The sequence below is a fragment of the Melospiza georgiana genome, chromosome 3 (genome assembly GCF_028018845.1).
Source record: "Melospiza georgiana isolate bMelGeo1 chromosome 3, bMelGeo1.pri, whole genome shotgun sequence".
NCBI lineage: Eukaryota > Metazoa > Chordata > Aves > Passeriformes > Passerellidae > Melospiza > Melospiza georgiana.
In genome coordinates, this window is record NC_080432.1 from 52883602 (window position 1) to 52907181 (window position 23580).

At 41.1% G+C, this 23580-nt stretch overlaps 1 protein-coding gene across 1 annotated transcript; it reads right to left on the reverse strand.

Moving 5' to 3' along the window:
• Positions 1-1845: 1845 nt before the first annotated feature.
• On the reverse strand, positions 1846-19419 carry UNC93A (unc-93 homolog A). Its single transcript, XM_058021143.1, has 8 exons — positions 19333-19419; positions 15896-16077; positions 14870-15099; positions 11734-11859; positions 9415-9623; positions 8147-8282; positions 6448-6579; positions 1846-2111 (listed from the first exon to the last, which is right to left on the reverse strand). Exons 1-8 carry the CDS (start codon positions 19417-19419, stop codon positions 1846-1848), a joined length of 1368 nt encoding a protein of 455 aa, XP_057877126.1.
• Between the last annotated feature and the right edge of the window lie 4161 nt (positions 19420-23580).

Genomic DNA, 23580 nt, shown 5'->3' on the forward strand with positions numbered 1-23580 from the left:
TCTCATGTAGCAGGATCCTGATTTCTGTGTTGGGTTGTTACAAATAAAAATGTATTACATTCACACAGATGAGTTTTCCATCATGATGTTGACCTCAGAATTCCTCTTTGCTTTGCTTGCCATTGAACATCACTTTGTAAAAGAGAATCAGAGGAGGATTCAGAGATGCAATGAAAGCCAATGCTGTGTTTCTTTATGAGAGGGAAGCAGTGTGGGGTGAAAATCAGCAGCAGCCTGGTATATCCATCTGTGCATGCTGGGCAGATAGGTGGCTGTCAGGATTCTTCAGCCACAATAGTTTTAACATTTGTATTTCCAAGAGAGAGATCAACAGCATGCCTTTGAGCAGACAGAGAAAAGGTGCAAGAGAAAGCTGCACACGTGAGGGAGCCCACCTGTCACCTTCTCTTCTGCAGGACAACATGAATTTTACTTTATTGCATGAGACCTGGAAAAAAGCTCATCATGTGAAAAGCCATGAATCAACACAAGTGAAGTCTGAAGGGGAGTCCAGATGGTTGGGACCAAGAAATATAAGAAAGACAGTAAAGTTGCATGAAGTCTGTTGCTGTTCAGAAGACATAACAATTTGGGGATTTTTGTTACACAAATTGTGTTATTGTTGTCACACTATGTGGTGCCTCATCCTCCTGCTGTGGTTAGTAACTGAGAGGAAGTAGTTTCAAATGTTATCTCCATGGCAGGCAACAACTTAGCTAGATACATGTGGTTTATTTACAGAGGCAGCGCTAGTCTTGGACATGAAGAGCATTTGTCTGCAATTCCTTTGGTGCTGCCTGCCTCACACAGAGGATTTGAATATGTCATTACTGGTAATAAACGTGAGGTCTCTATATTGCTCTCTCATTAAGATGCAGGGACACCGCACAGTAACTGTACTGTAACACTCTTCTCTTTGCAGTAAAACCACAAAAATCCATATCTAGAAACAATATGGGTAAAACTAAAGAGAAGTTGAAATGAGATGAGCCACTGCAGGATACGTGTAGATCTCTGTAGATTACAGTGTAAGCCATCCTCCTTTTCTCCCTATTTCTCTGTGACTTGCACTGTCACTTGTACTCTTATGTTCCCCATGGCCTGGCTCCTTATCTTGAAAACAGCTCTGGCCCTGGATGGGAAAGTGGGGCAAGGTCATAACCGCTGAAGTATTTTGTCTTGTAGAATGCATCTCTTTTAGGATGGAGCTGCTGTAAGTGGTGACAGAAAATTTTGAGACAGGAAAATCAAAAGACACAGAGTGCTGAGATAGAGGGATGACATGCAGACTCACAGCTGTCTGCTGACCTAAGACAGGTTGGTGGACTCGGTGATTGGTTGATTCTGTGGTGTGCAGATATGAACTGCAGATATAGACAGTCTATAGGCTGATGTAATTTACAGCAGGTGTTGAAGAATGCAGCATAAAAACAACATTAATCTTAATAATTAATGGTTCCATTAAATTACGCGTATTAATTGCAATCAACTGAGCAACTGCAGTTGCCTCTTTCATTCTGCATGTGGTTTGACTGTAAAGATATACCAGGCCTTATCTACAGAAACAAAAAGGTGAGGACTTTAGGAATCTTGCTTACATTTCTTAAGACTTTATTAATTAGTTGGTCATCAGCATGAAAGGGTAAAGTCAGATAATCTTCCCTTATAAAGGTGAGATGTCAAAGGAGGTTTTTACTCCTGAGATATTTGCATTATAATGCCCTTGAAATCTGTTCCTTTACTGTCTTTCTGGACACCGTACACACTGGAGCACCCTTGGACACATGCCTGTAAGGAGCTGGCCAGTTTGCTTTGCCTCCATCACTCAATCCAATCCCTGTTGGATTACATGTGTGTTTCCTGGGAGTGGGGTCCCCCATTTTCCTTCTTTGTAGCAGCAGGTGTCCCAGGGGAGCTCTTAGCCTCGAGGTACTCCACTGCTCCGTAGGTCAGCATGGACAGCACAAGCACAGACAGAACAATGGAGGCTTTGATGTAGACTCGCAGTTTGGTGCTGTAAGCGAAGGCGATGACAAATCCAACTGATTCCCAGAGACGGTAATTTGCAAAGGCAGCCTCCTTGTTTTTCTCAAATAAAATGCCATAAAGTGCTGGAAGGAAGGAAGAAAGGAAGGAAAAACATGTCTTGTGAAGATTAAATCTGCAACCACGTATTTTCTGCAAAGGGAATGAATAGAGCACAATGGGGAAGACAGACACTCCCTCATAAATGTCAGAGAAAGGAAAATACAAGCCTTGTCTTAAAAAATTTGTTGTGCTTCTGTGAATGAAGTGGCCTAGCAAAATAAACACAACAAAATAGAGAACATGGAAGAAAAGGGGAACAGAAATGCAAATAAGGAAGAAATAAAGTGACCTACTGAAGTAAGATGGCATGACTTCTTCTTTCAAATTATTAGCCACAAAATTCAAGTTTTGCACTGATGAACAAGTAAGTACGGAGAAAAAGGAGGCATTGACATTGTAGAGTCTCTATGTATAACTATTGATAAGCTCATACCAAATCCCTACAAGCTTTCGCAACATGGGCCCAGATTAAGTATGCAGGTAAGAAATGTCTCTCTTAATCAACCAGTTTTTCAAATTTTCATGTCATGGATGGGTTAGCAAGTAGAATATCCTTGATACATACAGAACTTCCAGGCAGCAACTGGAAAACTTACTTGACATTGAGACTTAGTTCAACTGATCATCCTAATGCAGTTGGGAAGGTCCCAATGAGCTCAGTCAGTTACACACAGACCACTGGGATTGAGGGAGGGATTCCAGCCTCCAAGTCTGACTAGTGAAGCACATAGGGAAGGGCAGAGAGTTTGCTTTCCTCTGACTGCTGAGCTAGCACCAGCAGTGACAAAGAGCAGGACATTTACTCTCACTTAGATATGGTGTGTGCAGAGGGAAGGAGAAGAATATAACGAACTTTGACTCTTTTCACCCACTTGTCTAAGAACACATCTGTTTGAAATATGTCCATTCAGCCAAAAGGCAAAGAGGAATGCAAAGTTCTCTGAAAAATCTGAGTAGATTTAGCTACCCCTTCAGTTTTGTTAAATAGGGAAAGACTTAGTCTGTATGAAAAGCTTATGTGTCCTGATGACTGCAAGAGGACATTTGCTGAATTGTTTCAATTTAGGCATGACGGAAAATCTGGACAAGTGCATCACAAGTTCATTAAACTGGCTCAGTGGAGTGTAGATATGATAATCCTTCACAGTTTTGCCTAATAAATGAAAAAGTACAAATTGTTCATACTAATTTCCTGATATGCACAGTGTTATCTTCTAGAAAGGTATTAGGAAGGTTTCTAACGCCATGGCAGTTCCATGTTGAAAGGTTATCTGGTTTTCAGCTGGTACATGTTTGCTATTTTGAAGCAAATTGCCTGGATGAGCTTCCGCAGGACCTGCTGGGCTGAGTGAGTGAAGAGGCTGCTAGTTCTGAAATTTCACAGTCCACTTCCATGGAAATTGTCCTGGTTTTTTTCCACTGCCTTTTTTCCCACTCATTCCCCTGGTACTAGTAGGCATGGATATGTAACAGGACTGCGAGAAATTATTTGAGTCCGGGTTTATTAACTCTTTAGACTAATATTCTTTCTAAAGACACAAATCAGCCTGGAAAGAACTTGGTTTAACTGTAGTCCACCTGATAGTTCCATGTGGCACACTTGTTGTGCCCCAGGTACAGTTTTTGTCAGTGGTCAATATAAGCATCTGTGCTCAAGTTAGATAAGAAAGAGCAGTACATGCTCTGAAATGAGGTAGCTTTCATTAGAAATAAGTGAGAGCCTCCACAGACAAACACAAACATGTCAGGAAAACTTTCTGAGATGAAGTGACTCATCCACTGTGAGCCTACATATCCTCTAGGGGGTACTCGAGTATTAACTATCCTCAGGAGCACAAAGGAAACCAAAGAATGCCTTAACTATGTGGCACCGTGCCATTTGTGTATTCACTGGTTCATCTGCAGCATTCATGGGAGCTCAGCAAAGGAAGGACCACAGACCTTGTAAACCAATGTTATTTTGGAGGTCTTACCTCATAGTCTTTGATGCTGGGAATTTCTCAAGAGATGTATATCTGTATAAAACCTTTGAAGGGGAGAAGACATTTAGTCCTATATGGATATGTCAAACTGAAGATCCTATTCTGGGATGCAGCATTGTGGGCAATGTCACTGCACCTCTCAATTCATCTCTTTCATGCCATCACTTGATGTTTCACTGTGACAATGTGACAAAGAGAGCTTTGTGTAATTTTATAAATGGGGGCTGTGAAACAGCTGAGTAAGGTACAGACCAAAAACAAAAAAAAAAAAACACTATGCAAGGAGAAAGAACATTTGGGTGTTTTCCAAATGTGAAAATTTTCACACAAATGGGAAATTTTCACAAGTATCTTGCAGGAATCTGGGAATGGAGATGACCTGAAACAGTGCTGTAAATAGAGACTAATCCAGTCACATAGTTGCAGAGCTCACTCACCATCAAGTAAGCATGAAGCATTGTCCACTGTCTTTGCCTCATCTCGGGGTTTGGATTCTACAGTCACTTCTCAGCCACCTTCTCAGATTTCTCAGAGGACTCAAGTCCTCTGTACTTACCCCTTTTTTCCCTAATGTGGGCCTCAGGTGCATTTTTGTCAGTTGTGCAGGAGCCTTACTGAAGAAACATGCTCCTCAAGAGCATCTCAAATGTATGTAAATGCTAGAACAGGGGGTACAAAGCCCAGCTCTTTTCAGTGGTGTCCAAGAAAAGTGGGTAAGAGGAGATGGGCATAAATTGAAATACATGTGGTTTCCTCTGAACATCAGGATTCTTTTTTTTACTATGAGGGTGACTGAGTACTGTCCCAGGTTGCCCAGAGAGGATGTGGAGTGTCCTTCTCTGGAAAATATCAAAGGGTCCCTGGGCATGGTCCTGAGAAAGTGGCTGTGCCCAGATGGCCCTGCTAGAGCAAAGGAGTTGAAGCCCAGACATCCTTTCCATCCCTAACTCCACTGTGATTCTGAAAGAAGCACAGTATCCAAGGACAAGGCTTTCTGGATAAGACAGAAGCAGGACAAAGGACAGGTCCTTTATCCCAGTGGAAGACTAAGATAAGTTCTCAAAAGTGTTAGGAATAAACTTGCAGAGCAGTCAGAATGACTGTGGCTGAAGAAGCAGGAAATGAATGAACAGCTTTGCTTAGGAGAGAGCAAATCCTCACTGATGTTCTCCTTCCATGGCCCTAAGTATAATTAAGAGCAGTGATTTAAAAATTTTGCCTAAGGCACAAGCCTCTGGTAAGGATGTGAGATGATGAGAGGGTGTCCCTTGATGTGTGTACTAGCTCTCCTCTAGGGCACATGAGCTGGAGCTGCTGGAGGGGCAGAGAATGATGCTGGCCCTGTGCTAGAGGCAGGGACATGTGCTTGAAAGGAGGTCACTATCAGTGCCAGGCACTGGACTGCCATGCTTTCCATCTGGCTCCTCAGGAGGAACATGACACTTTATCTAGTGGGTGAAATCTTCTAAGGCCCTGAAACAACCAAAGGGATCAGAGGAAGGAAGGCCAAGACACATAACCTGATGTGTGCCCAGAGGAGCACTTTGCCCTGAAGTGATTTTGTAATGATGTATTATAATTCCAGCTTAAATATTTGGCGATGAATTCCATACTTTGTTTTTGCATTGTGTGAGAAATACTATTCATTTTGATTTCTATACAGGCGTCTGCCTGATAGCTTTATCTGGTGTCCCTAATCCTGCTTTTAGGAGATATCATTAATTTCAAGTCACCTTCCCCGTACAATTAATTACCTTACTGACTGCTTTCCATACTTACCTCTTGTCCAGGCTAAAGATTCCTAGCTTTTTATTCTTCCTTCAAGGAAAAGTGCCCCATGACCTTGCTGCTTTTTATTGCCTACTTATGCATAATCACACTGGATTATGAGTTTTGAAATGGAGTAAATCAGAGCTGTATGAAGTTACTTGGCTGCATAATATTGCTTTCTGTGGTTTTCTCCTACATTTTTTTTCCAATATCTCCTAACAGACAATTTTCTTCTTCTTTTGTTGCTGAGCTTTGAGTTAATTTTATCCAGAGTGCTCTCCTTTATTGCAAAAGACAGACTAAATGTATAATTCTTCTTATTTTCTAAATTACTTTGAAATACTTATACTCCTCCAGAATATTTATTCTGAATACCCATTACCATCTTCTGCAGTATTCCTCTCTCTTCATCTTGGAAAACTTGGTTTAATGAGTATTTTGCATGCTTACTTCCAACTTGTTCTATTTCTTCTGCTTTCCAATGAATTAACATTTCTTAGCTGCTCTCTGAAAGCCATTATCATTGTTACGCAGCATTGTTTCATAGAATCAAACATGCAGACTCTTATACCTTGAGAAAATACATTTCATTTTCATCAGGACTTACCATTAGTTTGTGTTTGCCAAACAGCATCAGATACACCCCAAAGACCAGGGATTACAAAAAACACAGCAAGCTGCTTGGGATCAGGTTTCCAGAGCAGTACTGTTATTAAACAGCTTGTGTTCAGAACTGCAGCTGTTGATTTAGAAGGAAATAAAGAAGAGAAACATACATGCAATTATAATCGGGACAGATTGTGGTAGATAACACTTTTTTATTCTACCCCCAACGAAAGCACAAGGCAATCTTAAAATCTTTCTGGTTCATTGAGTTTTGTGCTGACTGAGCCGATATCACATGAAACACAAGACAATGCAGGCCTTTGACAGTGTCTAGTTCATAATTCTGAGCAGGGTCCTGAGCTGAGAGATCCTCAGTGCTGATATGGTTGCAGCCCAAAGGACAGGAACCACTGAGTAGGAGAAGCAGCTTCTGAAAGGCTTGCAGTCATGTGAGGCATGTGGGAAGGGGGAGCAAACACACTTCTGCTCTCCTTGTCTTAAATGAGGTTTTCATTTAGGGCCAGAGGGGACAATTAAGGATTTCTAGAGGGTGGCTTTGGGTCTTTCTTTTGAAAAGTGGTTTGTAAATGAGTCACAGATTTTTTTTCCCCCCCACAGGTGCACATTCATAGGCTGAGTAAAATGACCACTAAACAGAATTGAGAGGTTCAGAGGTATTCAATTTCTAACACTACAGTCTTGGAGGAGATTTAATTATTTATTGCTACTATTATATGTTTTTGGTTTTTGGTTTTTTGGAGTTTTTTTATATCTGAGTTTTATAGATTGAGACACGCACCTAGAACAGACAGAAGAATCTATGAGCTAGTGACCATAAAAGAAAGTGCTCTAAATTTCTTCTTCCTTGTCCAGGTTTAAAATTTCCTGTGGACAAAATGGCTAGAATATCTTGATGCATATTGATCTATCAGTGATGTTTCTAATAATACAAATTATTGCATAGTGGAAATAGGGTATTAGTCCACTTCCGTATGCATAATGCATAGAGCCACAAAAGAAATATTTGTTGGTATTTTTTAATGCCTCCATTACTCATTAGAACAATGTTCTCTGGAGGGGGAGATGTTCTTAAATATTCAAATCTTTTCTCAAGGCAACATGAAAATTACTGTCCCATACACAAGCCCTTAAGTTATTCTAGCCTGATACATGACTTCTACTTTTCTCCCTATAGAACAAGTAGTAAAAAGGACAACAGGCCAACTTTTAAAAATCTTCCTGAAATTTCACTGAAATTTCCAAGTTTGCAATTTCCTGAGACTCAGGTCAACAGTGACTTGCTTTCACTCCATAACGGTGAGGAGGTTTCGGCCCAGTGGAGAAATCCTACTTATGATAGTGCAAGTTTCAACATCTGCATGGTAAGATCATTTCTCATTGGCTGCATCAGAGCTATAAAGCACCAAAGCTCTAGGGCACTTCCTGCACAGATAGAGCCCTCCAAAGCAGGCTGAACTTACATCACCAGCAAAGCAATGTAAGGCAAAGACAGCAATACAGTGCTTAGATGTGAGCTGAGCTGCCTCTCTTCTCATGAGTGAAGTTTGTGAAGTCTGCCTCTAGACTGACTTTGGTTTTAATTGATAGCTGACAGCAAGCTATCCCTTTGTACATGCAAAGGAGGGAGTAGTGGATTTGATTACATGTGGTGATCAGTCATTCAAGAAATCTCTACATACCTAATGCAAATAGAAGTTTTCTACCCGTGAACTGGGAGATCCTTCCAAAGAGCAGAGAGCAGAGGGAATTTATACCTGCAAAGCAGATCATCATATAGCCAACATACTGTATCCCCAGGGCACAGGTCACAAAACTCTGGAAGACAAAGGATAGTGGTGTCACATTTTCTTTGATAAAAATAAACAGCTAAAGTTCAGGAATCTTAGCCTGAGTGTTTGGTAAATAGCCAGCATGGATGAGATAAAAAGACCACTGCTAGAGATTTTGCATACAAGTCTCTGCTGCATTGACATAGCTGGCCTTCAGGGGCAACTTTGCTTCCCCAGTTCCCAATCAGACTGATGCCATGCAAACAGGGCAGTAACAAGCAGAACAAATCTGAGCACTGCTTGCTGTACAAATAACACTCCTGGAAGTAGCATTAAGAATTTTCTGCCCTTCCCATGGTAGCCCAAGAGATGAAAATTGATGATTGACACTATGGTCATGACAGAGCAGCTCCCAAAAAATAAGAGGACCTCTTCTATAAGAGCATATAACCAGTGGAGGTTGCCATGGAGAGCCCCTTTCAATCCGTTCCAGCACAGCAACAAGTGCACCGTTCCATCTGATTTATATGCAAGGTTTGAAAGCCTTAAGCATGAAAGAAGCAGCTCAGGAAGGTTGCCCTTTTTCTTTCAAGGCTTCCTCGACAAATGCCAGGAGAACACACCTGCTGCATGTCGAGGTTTGCTGAGAAACTGGAGGAGCAGAGGTGGTTTGAATCCCTTCAGTCTGTCAGGCTCTGGACCTGCTGCAGGAGTGACTGGCGAGAGCTTTCAGCCAGCCATGCTGAGGCCTTGCCCTCTTACCGTAAAAGTTGTCAAAATAAAGTATGTGGAATGTGTGCTGACTTGCATTTATACAAACTCTAGGGAAACCAGAAGAGGAAGGAAGATATGAAAGCTTTGCTGGCTTCTGGCTTTTCTCCCAGTTTGTTATTTACAACAAGGTGAAGAGTTTGAACCTGTAGCTCTCTGCTGCAGCCTCCACTGGTGAGTTAAGCTCTCTACTGCATTATTTTTGAGGCTATTCCAAGGGACATATTTACTGCTGTTTGAAGATGTCACTCAGAGGTCATTCATGTAGAAGCGAGCAGTAATTTTGCAATCCACAAATCATCATTAAAAAAATCTTCATTTGACAAATAAATATTGATCAGATGTAATAATAAGATGCAACAGCACAAAAAAATCAGACAGAAATATATTTTCATTTACATGCATACCTTTGAGAAGTCACCACTAAGAAATGCCTGTTCAAACCCACTGTACATTGTCAGAGGGATTAGAAGACACTGTCTTTTATCTTTAAGATGCCGCAAAGTTGCTAGGAACGTAGACCAAAAGGGTGTTTTTTCTTTCTCAGTCTCTGCTTGGTCAGATTTGATCTGGTCCAGAAATATAATAACCAGCAACACGGCTAGCACACCACTACCTGCAAAAAACAGCAAAACAAAAAGTTCATGAAAAACTGAGGAATGCTGAAAGAATGATGGGAAGTTGCTTGCTGCTGTTACTGCTCTGACTTGGTGCTTAGCTCTCTGTGGGATATTTTGGCAGCTGCCTCAGATTCCGCTTCAGTGTAAAGGCCATTTCTGTATAAACAAGAAGGCCTGATCTGCAGTCACATCTTCTGCATACAGCTGTGCGCTGGCAAATCCCCTGAGCTCAGCTGTGCTGGGCTGTGTGACAGCCGCCGGCCGCAGAGGGTGACGGCTCACCCTGCCAGGGCAGCCCCGGGCCACGGCCATGGGAGCTGGCCAGAAACAGCTCCCTCCCTCGGGAGCTATCACAAGGCTTTAAATCAACCAGAGAGAGGAATACTCACTTCCAGTGCCAAGGTTTTCATGGCTAGCGGGGCTCTTCTTTCAAATACATGGAAAGAAAAATAAATGCTGTCTTGAAACCCAGTATATGTTGTGCCTCTTTTTTTTTTGGCTCAGAACCATGCTTTGAGTATGGAATATATGCTGTTTTGAAGATGATAGTGAGCAGCTCTAGTTAACTTGAAAGGATGGAAGTTACAACTTCAAACCTATAATTTCCAAGCAGAAGCAGGATATAAAAGAATATATAGAGTAGTTAATCAGAAAATGATCATGTATGTATCAGTCTAGATTTATTGCTTGTGTAGTGAATCAAAACAATTTTTTTCATGTTATCAAGAAGTCAACCATGCCTCATAATGTACGAGACAACCATAGATTCACAACTGATTGCTTCATTAAGGATGCAGGGCATGATAATGTTTCCTCACTTATGCTGACTAGAATTCCATCCATGGAAAGAACTACAGTTCAGAGTAAGATGAGAACTGACCACCTCTTTCCATCCACTTTGCTTATTTAATGCACTCCTATAATATGTTTATGGATATTGTCTCTACTGTGAACTTTTAATATCCAAATACATCAGCAGATTTACAATAAATTGCCTCATTTTTTATTGCTTATTATTTTTCATCCATGTCTCCTAAAATTTCTCCAGTGTCCTGGTTCCCCACTGTGGCTGAGCTGTAAATCCTTTGTGATTCAAGTCATTATTTGTTCTGCCAGAGTGTTTATTAGTACTTATGGACTGATTGCTGGACTTGAATAGATGAGAGCAGGACATCCATATTTTTAGAAAAAATATATATAACAAATACGTTAAAGGAATAAAGAGCAATTGTAGGAGATAATGGCATGGCTTTATAGGAGTTGATAAGACCATAAATACAAACATTCACAGTCCTTGAGAAAGCAAAACAGCAGAAGAGTTATCCATTATTTTCTCCCCCCAAGCTGGGCAAAACAAGCATTCAGCCACCAAATAGAGGACACATTTTAAAAATGTCTGTGAACGAAATATTTAGCCGGTTACTCTCCCTTGAGGTAAGAAAAGACATCTCTTTTATTAAGAGCTTCAAAGAAAAACGAAACCCCGGTGACGCAGGGTCAGGAGGAAGCAGGGTTGCATTCACTTTGTATGCACAAAGCCTAAGGAAGTGCTGTATATGTTAGTCATCAAATTTAAATTTAAACTTTACAGACAAACATGCCTTGAGCAGAAAGCCATCAGCTCCAGTACATTCTGGGAGGAGAGTGGGGGCATATCTTTCACACTTTCCCACCAATTAGGAATGGAGGATGGGGACAGAGGAAGAGTTTTCTGCAATGTCCCTGTGCACTGAGACCTGGCCCTGCCTTGATCACATACACTCTGTTGGAGTGTATGGCAAATTCTATGTTTTTGTCTCAGCACAGAGACTACCTCTATGTTCAGAGACAGTGAAAATATTCTGACAGAGCTAAGGTGCACCAGATACTTTCCTTTATCCAGAAAATAACTTCTTTTGAGTGGGATACTTTTCAGAACTTTCCTCACGCAGTTAATCCTTGCATATTTAGGAAGGAGTTGTTTATAGCTCTCACATATCTCATGTTCCTTTAGCAAATTAGATTGAAGGAGAAAGTCAGAATCTTCATCTGCAAAGCCATGCTAGATTCCACTAGTACGAGGCTCTCCATCAGTGATAGTGATTAAAGGTTGTGTGGATCACTCACCAGTATAGACCCCTAACAGTGTGTAGATTAAGGAGTCAGAGGGTCTTTCTGAGCCAGTGCTGTTAGTGGTATCAGTCAGGCAGTCATATGCTCCACAGCATTCCAGGTCTTCTTCTGAGATCTCCCCTAATTGAGAACCAAATGAAAGGCAGGTCAGTGAAGAGATCAGGTAAGTCCACACTATGTGCAAGGATATGAGAATGTAAGGAATCCAGTGCTTAGTGATTGCTCCTGGTTTCAAGTCTTTCCTGATTAGAGATATTTAACTTCAGAATCCCCATTTAACACACGCAAATTTTGGTTTAAGAGAAACAAAGGAGACATCAAACACTGAATTAATGGTTACATGAGGACAGGGACTCAAGTTAGAGCTGAAATCTGAATCCAAGCTCAATTTGCAGTATTCAAATTTTGAGTACATATTTTTACCTCTTAATCATAATACTTCAAGAGATAGGCCTTTAAGTTTACACCAGCAAAGGACTGATGGACTTCAGTTCTTACAGCTGCCCTGCATTTTCATCTCCAGATAATTTCTGTATATGTTACAGGAACAGAAATCACCTCCAAACATTTTATTAATATAAATTCAAATTATTATTACACAGTATTTCAGTCCTCCAAGTACCCTGCTATTCCTGACTTTATTATTTTACTACTGCCTTTATGACTTTCTAAGAACACAGTTGAAACTAACAGCTCAGCAGGGTTTGCAATAAGACCTTTGCTTTGTGCAGTCCTATCACTTTTGTGCAGAGCATATGTCACAGCCACAAACACACATGTACTCACACACTGTCACCAGCACACTGTGCCCACTTCCTCCAGTACTCTCTTGGTAAATAATAAAAGCTAACCCAAAATGTAAGCCTGAATAAACTGTCTCCTGGAGGAGGATGATCCAAAGCCACACAGTAATTTTAGTGCTTTCACTGAAGAATTTGTCTCTGGTCCAAGCACAATAAAGGGCAATACAGCTGTACCTTGGCTGATTCCTTGAGGAAGAGCTGATCCATAATTTTTCAATTAAGCTTATTGTGTAACTACTTTTAGTGTGTTTTTCCTCATTGCTTCCCATCAAAGCTGCTGTGATGTGAATCAGCTGTCTAACCAGCTTCATAAACAACTTTAGGTTTAACATAAAATAAAATGTAGTAATGTAAAAAAAAACATTACCTTATTATAGTCACTACTACTACAGACCTTCAGCAAAAAATAGACAAACAGACCTTCAGCAAAATTGCCATATGCAAAAGGTGAGTCACATGAATGAAGGGTGGAAATGTGTAAAACAAGTTTTTTATCGGTTCCTGCATCATCTGAAGATGAAGCTGCACATGCAATTAGTCATATGCAAACTGCAAGGCAGGGTTTGCACTGTTTCTCTTGAATTGAAGCTCTAATATTGTTGAATGAGGAAGGATGACTCTTGTAATTTACACCGATTACTGTCTTTGGTTCTGGTATTACCATATGGTGTAACTTTGCCTCGCTGTGTCTGGATGTAGTGGTGCAGGCAATATGTCTAGAGTAGGTACATGTCTGAATTTTATCCATTTTGATTCTCCAGATACAGGCTGTATCTTTCCTACTGCTCAGCGAAATTATGCATTTGAAGTACATAAAAATATGAATGGATGCCTTTGCACAAGCCTCAGAGGAGAGAAAAAGAATTGCATGGAGATTCTTACCCCCTCACCCCAGCAAAGAGGTTCCCTCTAGATTAAAGCTGTGTCCCACTGAGAAGGCACAGTAGAGAAATTTATGTTATAACTACTCATCACTGTCATGAAGATGTGCAAAGCCTTTGGCTTTGAGAGCTGTTCACAGGAACACAGATTTTTCTGAGATTCCATGTAATAGATAAAAAAATAAGTATCTTTTAAATTTGGAGGAACATCCTCAAAAGTAAAACAAGACCAAAAAACCACCAGTATTTTATTTCTCTTGTTAAAACGATGTGTTCTGCGAGGCAGAGGACAGTCAAATGGTTGCAGTCTGTACAGACCCCACAGCTGCACCACTGCCTCTACCCTGCAAGTGAAATCAGAAAAGAAATATTCCCCCCTGAGATATCATGTGGCTCTGGGATCAGGTCAGCAGGGCTCCACTGCACTTGAAAAGGTCTGCCAGCATTCTACTTTAATGGTGCTTCACCTACAGTGCCTCAGGTTTAAAGGAAGGATGATTCTAGGTAAGTATCACACCTTGTGGCAACTACTTTGCCATAAATCCAAGGATTCAAAGATTAAAACCTGATGCCATCTTCCTGACATTTGGCTTTAACCTAGTAGCTATTTCAGAACTCTTCAGAGGACACAGCGCTTAACTGAGACAGGAAAAAGGTAACTTCTTGCTGCTCATAGTAGCAGTGTATATGGAAAATTCTCTCCATGTCTGGAGAACAATCCTGTTTTGATTTTGACATGATGTGGAATATGCAGGAGACTGCAATGATAAGACACCGCAGCATTTTGAATCTGTAAGGTGGCATCCAAATATTAATTTATCTTCATAACTATCCTTTTAAAATTGACACCAATTGCATGCATGGGAAATGAGGGCACTGCTGCTGAGTGATTTCTTCAAGCTACATTGGCATCTGCTGTCTGAGCCTGAAATACAGCAGAGGAGGCCTCCTGCCAACAGCTACTGCTATTTCTTCTTGACAGCTCTGTAGAGCACTTATTTTCAGCAAGACCAGCAACCAGTCTGACTAATTTTGAATGCATAACAGCAAACCAACCCAATAGTATAAGCAAAAAGGTTGGTTCAGTATTTTGTCTTTTGTTTTAAACCACTTCTAATAGTAGTCAGACGTGGAGGACTGTCACTGCCTGCAGCCTATCTATGCTTTGCAATCCAGGAGTAGAATTGAAACAGAATTCAATAGAGTTCTATTTTTTAGCTATTTGTCTGAACTCTCTTTATAGCTGATTTTTGATAGAAAATAGACACTTTCAGAGAGAAATTTATCTTGTCTGTTTCAGACATCTATCCTCAGATGGGCTAACTCTCATCTGAAGTGTCTGCTTCCACTGACTATGACAGCTCAGCTGCAGAAATTTACCTCTCATCTATCTAGACCTAGTTGATGTTTATAGAAAGAAGCGCCAAAATTTTAAATACATTTTACCTTGATTGGAAGATTGGCTAAGTATCAAGGATGAGATAAGATTTCCCCAGACGCCGGAAGTCTGAAACACCAGAAAGAAGATCCCAAAGTATTGGTTGATAATGTCTTTAGCACTTTTTCCTGCTTTCTCAGCATACAAAGTGCCAGCAATAGTGAGGTAAGTGCATTTGGCAGACCAGAGTGGTGCTCCTCCTAAGCCCAGGATCATAGAGGTAGGGATAAGTGTGTACCTGCCAAAGAACACTTTATTTAGCATAGCTGTTGCCATTAGCATAGTAATCATTTGCCCAAAGATCCAACAGCAAAAACAGACATCAAAGAAATAGATTTATCCTTTTTATGATACCATAAATCTGTTACATGGAATCAAGAGAAGGCCAGCCTTGTGAAGTTTGGGCCGTGCAAGCATAGGCAGGTCTGGGCGGGGACCAGGCCTAGGCAAGGCTGGCTGGGTCTGTGCTTATGTGCCATAACTTCTCACAAGTTAAACTATGTTAAACTGAGAACTAAATTGCACATGCACTTCAGAAGATGGATATTGACAACTTTCCTCTACACAGTTGCAACCCTTGTCACTGGAGAGCAGAAGTTGGTCATCCACCTTTAGAAAGAGCTAGGCAGGTGTAAGCCTTCTCCTCTGGTCCTCTTCTCCCAGAGCTACTGGCTGGAAGATTGTCCTCCTTCAACCTTTTCAAAAACAACCCTAAAAGTCTTTTGACTTTTAAATGAAACTCCTGATTTTTCCCCCCCCAAAGGGGAATCTCTGCTACAAACACAAGTTGGAGAAGCAACATCAGTGAGTAGATGGGTGTATTCATTCTGAATCTTTGCACATGTTCACCTCTCTGGTCCACCTAAAACTGGATCTATTTATCTCGATTTGTTCCAAGTAGCACCTTTGGCATCCAACTTTCTACTCTGCAACACAGAGTTAGAGCAGGAATGGAGAAAAAACAGAAGAAAGAACTTTGCCCTTACTTATTTTGTTTGAACATAACAGAGAGGGTTAAAATATTTAAATCCTACCAGCTAGCATAGAAGTTCCCTAAGGAGTAGGCGACGTAGCAGCACATAGAGACTGCGATGGTCCACTTGCAGCCCAGCTTCTTGATGAGGATGGGAGGCAGGAACATGGACGATAAGGTGAGTGCAGCATACAGAACACTAAGGGAAGCAACACCCAGGCCTTCTTCTGCATTGAGACTGCTCTGCAGGGACAAAAACAGCCATTGAGACAAATTTTACCACAGGTACATATTACTAGAGAGTGTACAGAGAATGGCTTTGGGCAGAAATAAACAGACATAGCATCTGGGGCTGGGTATTGCTGTCTCACTTCCCCAAAACAGACTGACTATGGACTTGGAAATTTCTTCAAAATGTTAGACCATTTATGAAAACATTATACAAAACTAGGTGAGGATTGCCCAGATTCAAATCTTTGGTAAGTCATTTTTTAGATTATTTCATGTTATTTGTTAGATTTTCTCTTTGAAAGCAAGTTGAATGAAGGATAACCTCTTTTCTTGGCCCTCATTTGTTGTCTCAAGCAGGAATATTCTCAGATCTGCACTGCAAGGGCTGGCACAGCAATAGTGGGAGATTCTTTGCTTTAAACTACAGGTGTGAAAATTTCTAAGATTTTCAGAGGCCAAGGTCCAAATATCTTACTAGGCACACAGTGGCCCTTAGTATTTAGAAGTAATTGATTCACCCACATTTTCACAAAGAAGGAATAGCATTTTACTGATCTAAACAGGTTTTATAGTTTTATGCTCAAAATAGTTATCCTCTTGTCTTGATGCTCTGAAAGTTGAAATGAGAAGATCAGTTTGGGAGACCTGGACAAGCCTGAAAAATGGGTCCATGTGAACCCAATGAGGATCAACAAGTCCAAATTCAAGGTGCTACCCCTGGGTCAAGGCAATCCCAGACATGAGTACAGACTGGGAGAAGAACACATTGAGAGTAGCCCTGCAGGGGAGGACTTGAGAATTCTGTGCATGAGAACATGGACAAGAGCAACATTGTGTGCTACAGCCCAGAAGGCCAGCTGCATCCTGGGCTGCATCAAAATTAGTGTGACCAGCAGGGCAAGGGAAGTGATGTCCCCCTCTACTCTGCTCTGGTGAGTCCCCATCTGAGGCACTGCATCCAGTCTTGGGTCCCTGGCAGAGGAAGGGCATGCACCTGTTGGAGAGGAGGGCCATGAAGATGATCCAAGGGATGGACCACCTCTCCTAGACAGGCTGAGAGAGTTGGGATTGTTTAGCCAGGAGAAGAGAAGACTCCAGGAAGACTTCATTGCAGCCTTTCAGTACTCAAAGAGGACCTTAAAAAGTTGGGGATGTGACTTTTCACAAAGGCAGATAGTGATAGGCCAAGAAAGGGCAAAAGTTTTAAACTAAAAGAGAGATTTAGGGTAGATATTAGAAAGAAAATCTTTACTGTGAGGGTGGTGAGGCATTGGAGGAGGTTGCCCAGAGAATCTGTGGATACGCCATCCTTGGAGATGTTCAAGCCCAGACTGGATGGAGCTTTGAGCAACCTGGTTTAGTGGAAGGTGTACTTGCCCATGGTGTAGGGTTGGAACGAGATGATCTTTAAGGTCCTTTCCAGTCAACCAAATCTGCAATTCTATGCTGCTTAGCAATGTTTTCCTGATTGTTTTGATTAGTAGGTGATATGCTTCAGTATGATTTTGGAAGGGGGACTGCATGCTGAGGGGGTGGCACTGGAGAGCATTGTGGGGGAACAAAGCTGTTGGTGGCTTCATGGAACACTTTCCAAGCCTGCAGTGGCTGTGCAGTCTGGCCATGCAGGACCATGGTGGCAGTCATGCAGCTCGCTTGGAGACAGCCAACTACCAGGACAGTGAGGTGAGGACAGTCTCTGTTAGACCAGGGCCAAGGCATTTGAGAATTGGAATGATTGCTTTGTAAACAGGCAAAGAGGCTTCCTGATCTCAGAGGTTTTATTTTTGAACTATCACATGTTCAAACTTCCAAAAATTAAAAGCCAGGGTTCCACAACCATATGAATTTTACTGTCTGGGTTTTTTTGGTTTTGTTTTGGTTTTGTCTTGGTTTTGTTTTTTTGTTTTTGTTTGTTTGTTTTTTGGGTTCTTTTGTGGGTTTTTGTTGTTGATGTTGTTGGGGGGGGGTCTGGGTAGTGAAATATTGAAATGAATGATGAAAATGTTTAATATTCCAGTTACAGGTGCATAGGTTCACAGATTATTCTGAGTTGGAAGGGGCCCACAGGATCATCAAGTCCCACTCTGAAATAAATGCCTGTATGGCATTGAACCCACAACCTTGTTGTTATCAGCACCAAGCTCTAACCAACTGTTTCAGATGGTGGGACTGACTTGCAGCTTCAAGGGTTTATCTTGCCCTGCCTCATCAATCTCCCCAACTCATAATACCTCCATCAAGTTTTGGCTCTGTTTTTGCAGAACAGCCCTGAGTTCAGAATCTGACAATGCCAGCAAAGAAAAGCTGTTCAAGGAGAGAAGAGAGATGTACAGAACAAGGACAGACTCTTCCTGAAATGAGGTCAAGTCGTCATTATTGCAAACAAGTTCATCATGTAATGTATCAAGTTCCACCCTTAAGGCATAGAGATTCCCACTCCAGTTGGAAAATTCAATACAGTTGATCGTGATCATACGTTAATAGTTTGCCTAAAGTCGCTTGTCAATGTCTTCTATTCATTTATCAGCCATTAGACCAGCAGAGACTTTTAGGCTGAAAAGTTTCTCCTTGTGTTTATCTACTCAGAAGCATTCATAGACAGCAACAGAAACCTTCAGTCTTTTATTTTGGATGAGGAAGTGAGCTCTAATGGTAACTTGAGTATTCAAGTTATTCTAGAAACCCATCTCTGCTACTATGTTTTAAGATGTTTATGCCAGTAAAGTCACAATTGCTTTATTAAAAAATATTTTTTTTTACTATTATGTTATATCATGAGCCTAGAAATTACTGTATTATTTTATACTTAAACTATTTAATGGTTTGGACATAATTTTTAATTATTTCATGTTGCTGTACAATAATAATAATTATAAAATCTTAGCAATTTAGAAACATTCAAAACAAATCCTTTCCAGAAACTGAATTGTTTTCCTTTTGGCAATATCTTTTTTTGAGAAAAGTCATCTCAGGTTAATTTTGTTTTCTGTTTCCATTGAAACAAATTTTGTGGATCTAGAGTAGTAGCATGACACAAGCATGCAAGCTATTTGAAAAATACTAGAATTAAATATTTAGTAAATGCTGTAAATCTGGGTAAAGAATATTAACCTGCAGCAAGTTAATGTTCTAACCCACCTTATAAAAATACTGTGCATGCCTTCCTCAGACACAGCATGGGAATATTGATGTGTTTCACACTACCAGTTGGCCTGATGCCCTTCCAGCCCAGCTGTCCCGATAGCCAATGGGAGATGCCCCTCTTACCTGTAGGCTCTGGAGTCCTGAGTAAGCAGTAAAGAGAAGTAAAAATCCGAAAGAAATGACCAAAACATTCTTAAGATTCCTTTCCATGTTGATTCATAGAAGACAAAAGGTCTGCCGGTGGGCAAAGATGATCCAATTATTCCAGGGGATGATTTGAGTTGGAGAAAAACAGCTTATGCCTTGATGGAAAAGGTCACTTTTTTCTGTGTTTGTAGAGAAGAGAGTTGCTAATTATTTGAAGACTGACCAGTGAACTTTACTTTTAAGTAATACTGAAAACTTGTTGTTACTCATTCACTTGTTACTCAGGCAATAGACAACAGTCCCAAGGCCACCTATCATGTTTTTTTACAGAGGTATATGAGTCTCTTGCAACTCTTGCACCTATTTGAGTAGTGAAGTAATATATTATATGGCTCTCCACTATGATCAGCACAGAAGAAAAAAATTGCAAGCTGTGAAATCACTTTCTGTCATAAAGATACACAAGTCCATAAGGGACAAAGATTAAAAGCTGCACTGAAATCTATAGCAAGCCTCTTGCTTAACTATGGTTACAAAAGCATGCTAGGAAATGAGATTGTGCTACAGCTCTGTCTGCATACACCACTCCATAACTGGGCAGCACAGAATCCCAAAGCTGCTGGCTGCTTGGCAAGTGGGACACCCTTCATTCATGGGGAACCCTGGGGCTTTGGTCCCTCAAGTTTACCAAATTGTACTCACTAAAATTATTTTTCTCCATCTTTCTTATCAATGCAGAAGCCAAAAAAAAAAAAAAGGATTGAGCAGATAACTGAAAAAGCAAGTTCCCCTCCCCTTCTCTGGCCCTCTGACTGGCAGGGTGAATGGACCCTTCCTGCATCTGTGGCAGAGGAGGGATTTGAACCTGGCGACAAAGGGGAATCCAAAAGCCTCCATGCTATGATGTAAACAGGACTGTAGGGTGTCCAGTGTCCATTGGGAATGCACAGCTACGACTTGGTCTAAATCCCACTAGATGGCACAATTTTGCTTCCCACAGGGACATTCATGGAAAAGGGGAGGAAGATTTGATGCATAAATTCATTTAAAACATTTAAGAGGTCACAGCCAGTTTCTATTTTGGAGAACATTGCAGTATGTGCCCTTTCATTTTCTTCTTTTGCCTTATAATCTTCTCAAATGAAATAATGCAGAAAACATAATCTTTTAATTCTCTATTGTTACTGGTACTTCTATGTTGCAAGTCTAGATAATGGCTTTTTATTTTACAGGCTACTATGCTCAGCATGCAAACTCCTTGAGTGAGATCATAATGCTGCTCTTGTTTGGCAGTGTTTTTAAGCCTCTACAAGGAGCTTAGACCAAACTGATGGTACTTTCCCCCATCTTTTCAGGTTTCTGGATCCTTGCAATTTTCACATGACAGTATTTCAGAAAAAATTTACACCTGATGATAACATGCTTGTTTCTGTTTTGGACCCCTTAGAAAAGGTCTGCAAAATTCTAGGAATTTGCAGTCACAGGTCTAAAACAACTGAAAAAAATATTGAGAATATGTAAGAATAATGCTTATCCCAAACCAAAGCACAATTATCACCCACTCCATCACAGGTAAGAACCAGGAATAATGCAAAGAACACTATTTATTTTAGTTCTCTGTCTTGACATTAGCAGTAATAACAAGAAAGCTTAAAAAAAATCATCATTAACTGGACACTATTTTTAAAATGCAGTGTTGGACAGGTTCAGCACTTCAGCTCTGGAGGAATTCCTGACTCCTAATTCATCACATCTTCTCAACAGCATGGTATTGGAGAGCATATGGGGGATAGTGGTAATTTTTGTGTGTAGGGCTTTTTTTCTCTTCTTTCCACTGATCAAAGGCATTCAGCCTGTTCCACATCCCTTGCCCAGAGCTTTGGGTTATCCAACTGACTGGTCCCAAGCCCCTCCTTAGGAATGTGCAGAGCCTTTACCAAAGGGATCTGATAAGGGCAAGGATCTTTTCCTTTGGTACCAGGCAGCTAAAGCTCCAGCAGGCCTGCTGTGTATCACCCTTGACACTTCTTTCATTCTTTCTACCGGCCCAAGATTAAGTGAGCCTCAGGAGCTGTGTGCTGTATTTGGGAATTGGTGTCACACAGAAGACTGCAACCACCAAATGAAAACTACTTGCAGAGCACAATCATAAACATGGGAGATGGAAGAGGCTGGTTAAATTCATTATTCCCTCCCACAGGTGATTACATTTGTTTTCACCTGTTTATTTTCTCAGGGTAAATGAGGGCAGTCTTTGCACAAAATATTATAGCACCAGAGGATAATCTTTGGAGGCTTTTGTGCTTCATAATTATCATTTCCCTATTTACTCTAGTCAAATTTATTGTTTAGGCAGTAATTTTAACTATAACAGAAGAAAGCCCCACAACACCCAGGACACTCATCATGGGATTTTCTGTCTCAGGAGGTTTTTAATTGGTTATTTCCTTGGTGGTACTCAGTTCCCCTTGAATCTATCTGTAGAAAGGCTGACTGCCTACACAGCATTTCCTCTCTTGCTGTGAAAGCCCAGCCATGTTACTTCCTTATTCTCCTCCTCCTTCACCTGTGTTTGTGCCTTGCTCATTTTGGATTTGAAGCAGGAGTGAATAAATGTCATGTGTCTTGCAAAGCCCAGCCATTTCTGACAGGGCCATTGGAAAATATTTCCTGTTACATCTCGAGAGAAGGTCACAATCTGAAAGTGAGGTAACAGTGAACTGAACAGATCAAGCAAGAAAAGCTGATTTCTTCTAGGAAGGAAATTGTAAGGGAGTTGCCAATCAGTGAACACATTTTGCCCACAAAGTTGAAGCAAAATAATTTTTGTAGTGTCAAAGGCTCAAGAACTGTAAGTATCTCCTCTTTGTCTATGAATGTTTGAAGACCTCACCCTTCCTCAGTATTTCAGGTCTCATTTACAAATTTCCTGTATTTCCCATGTCCCCTTTCAAATGCTTCTCTCCTTTCATGCAAAGCATCCACAGATGCTGTCCTTTCATGTGTTCTCCCAGGATTCCCTCTGCATGCACAGCTGCATGGACATGAGAATGCCACTTCTGTCTGAACCCTATCTGCTGCTGTCCTCTGTCTTTCTCTGGAGGAACCAAACTGTCTGTCTCAATCTTCCTTTATGTCCTTAATGCACACCATCCTTCCTTCATTCCTGCTTTGTGGTTCCCTAGCCACCACCCTGCCTCTGTCTCTCTGCTTCTCCCTTTTTACATCATCTCCTGAGTGCCAGAAAACTTTTTGATTCTTTAGGGAGTGGCCTGAACACTGCTGGTGGTGGTCTTGTTTCACAGGTTATTACATCTTTCTTAGCCTCACTGGCTGTAAGGTGTCTCCTCCTTTAACACCACTCTTAATTTCTCATGAGGTCTATTTCCTTCAGCTCCACTTCCTATTACTTAGGGAAGAGGAGAAGAGTAGACTTTGTCTTCTGGGTTGGGAGACAGGTTATGGTAGAAAGGGAAAAAGATCCTACAGGGTAAAGGCTTGAATGAAATTGACTTTTTTCCTTATGGCCATGTAGGGGACTTTCCCTGCAGGACACTTGTCTGCTCTGTTGAATGCAGCTCTCCAAATAACCAATATTGTCTTTATAATAAAGACAGAACTCAGTTGAGGATAGGATAATGTAATGCCAACCCAGACTCACTCATAAATGCTGATGACCTGGAGAAACAGTTCCTTTAATTGTTGGACTTCTTACAGCTGTTACTCACCTCCTGAGACTTGCATCACTTTTAGCTGGAGTTTTCAATGCATGAACCCGTGTATGAGAGTGTTCACAGACACTAGTTCTAGCCTAGGAGGTAGTTCAAGCATTTTAAGGGTAAGACACTGCCCTGTAGAGCAACCAGCCTCTCCACAGAGCACAGCCAAAGAGGTTGGACTCTCTGGGGTGACAGCTGCCTGTGAACAAGCCCCTGCTTCTCCACCAGAGTGGTCTTCCATTCATTCTCTTATAATAAAATGCTTTTATCTGGTACAGACTCAGCCCAGTAACATTCTACTTCCTTAAAATGTTGTCTGAGCACTGACATAGTACCTGGGCCTTGTCCTGCATTTTAGGTGTTTCAGAATAGCTGCAGTAATTCCATTTCTAAGCCTAAACCAGCTCTGTGACTCGGTTGGTTAGACTTAACACCCTGCTAAGATAAACATGCCACTGTTGTGATCTGTGCTTTTATAATGAATGGCTAGGGAGGCAGATCCTGC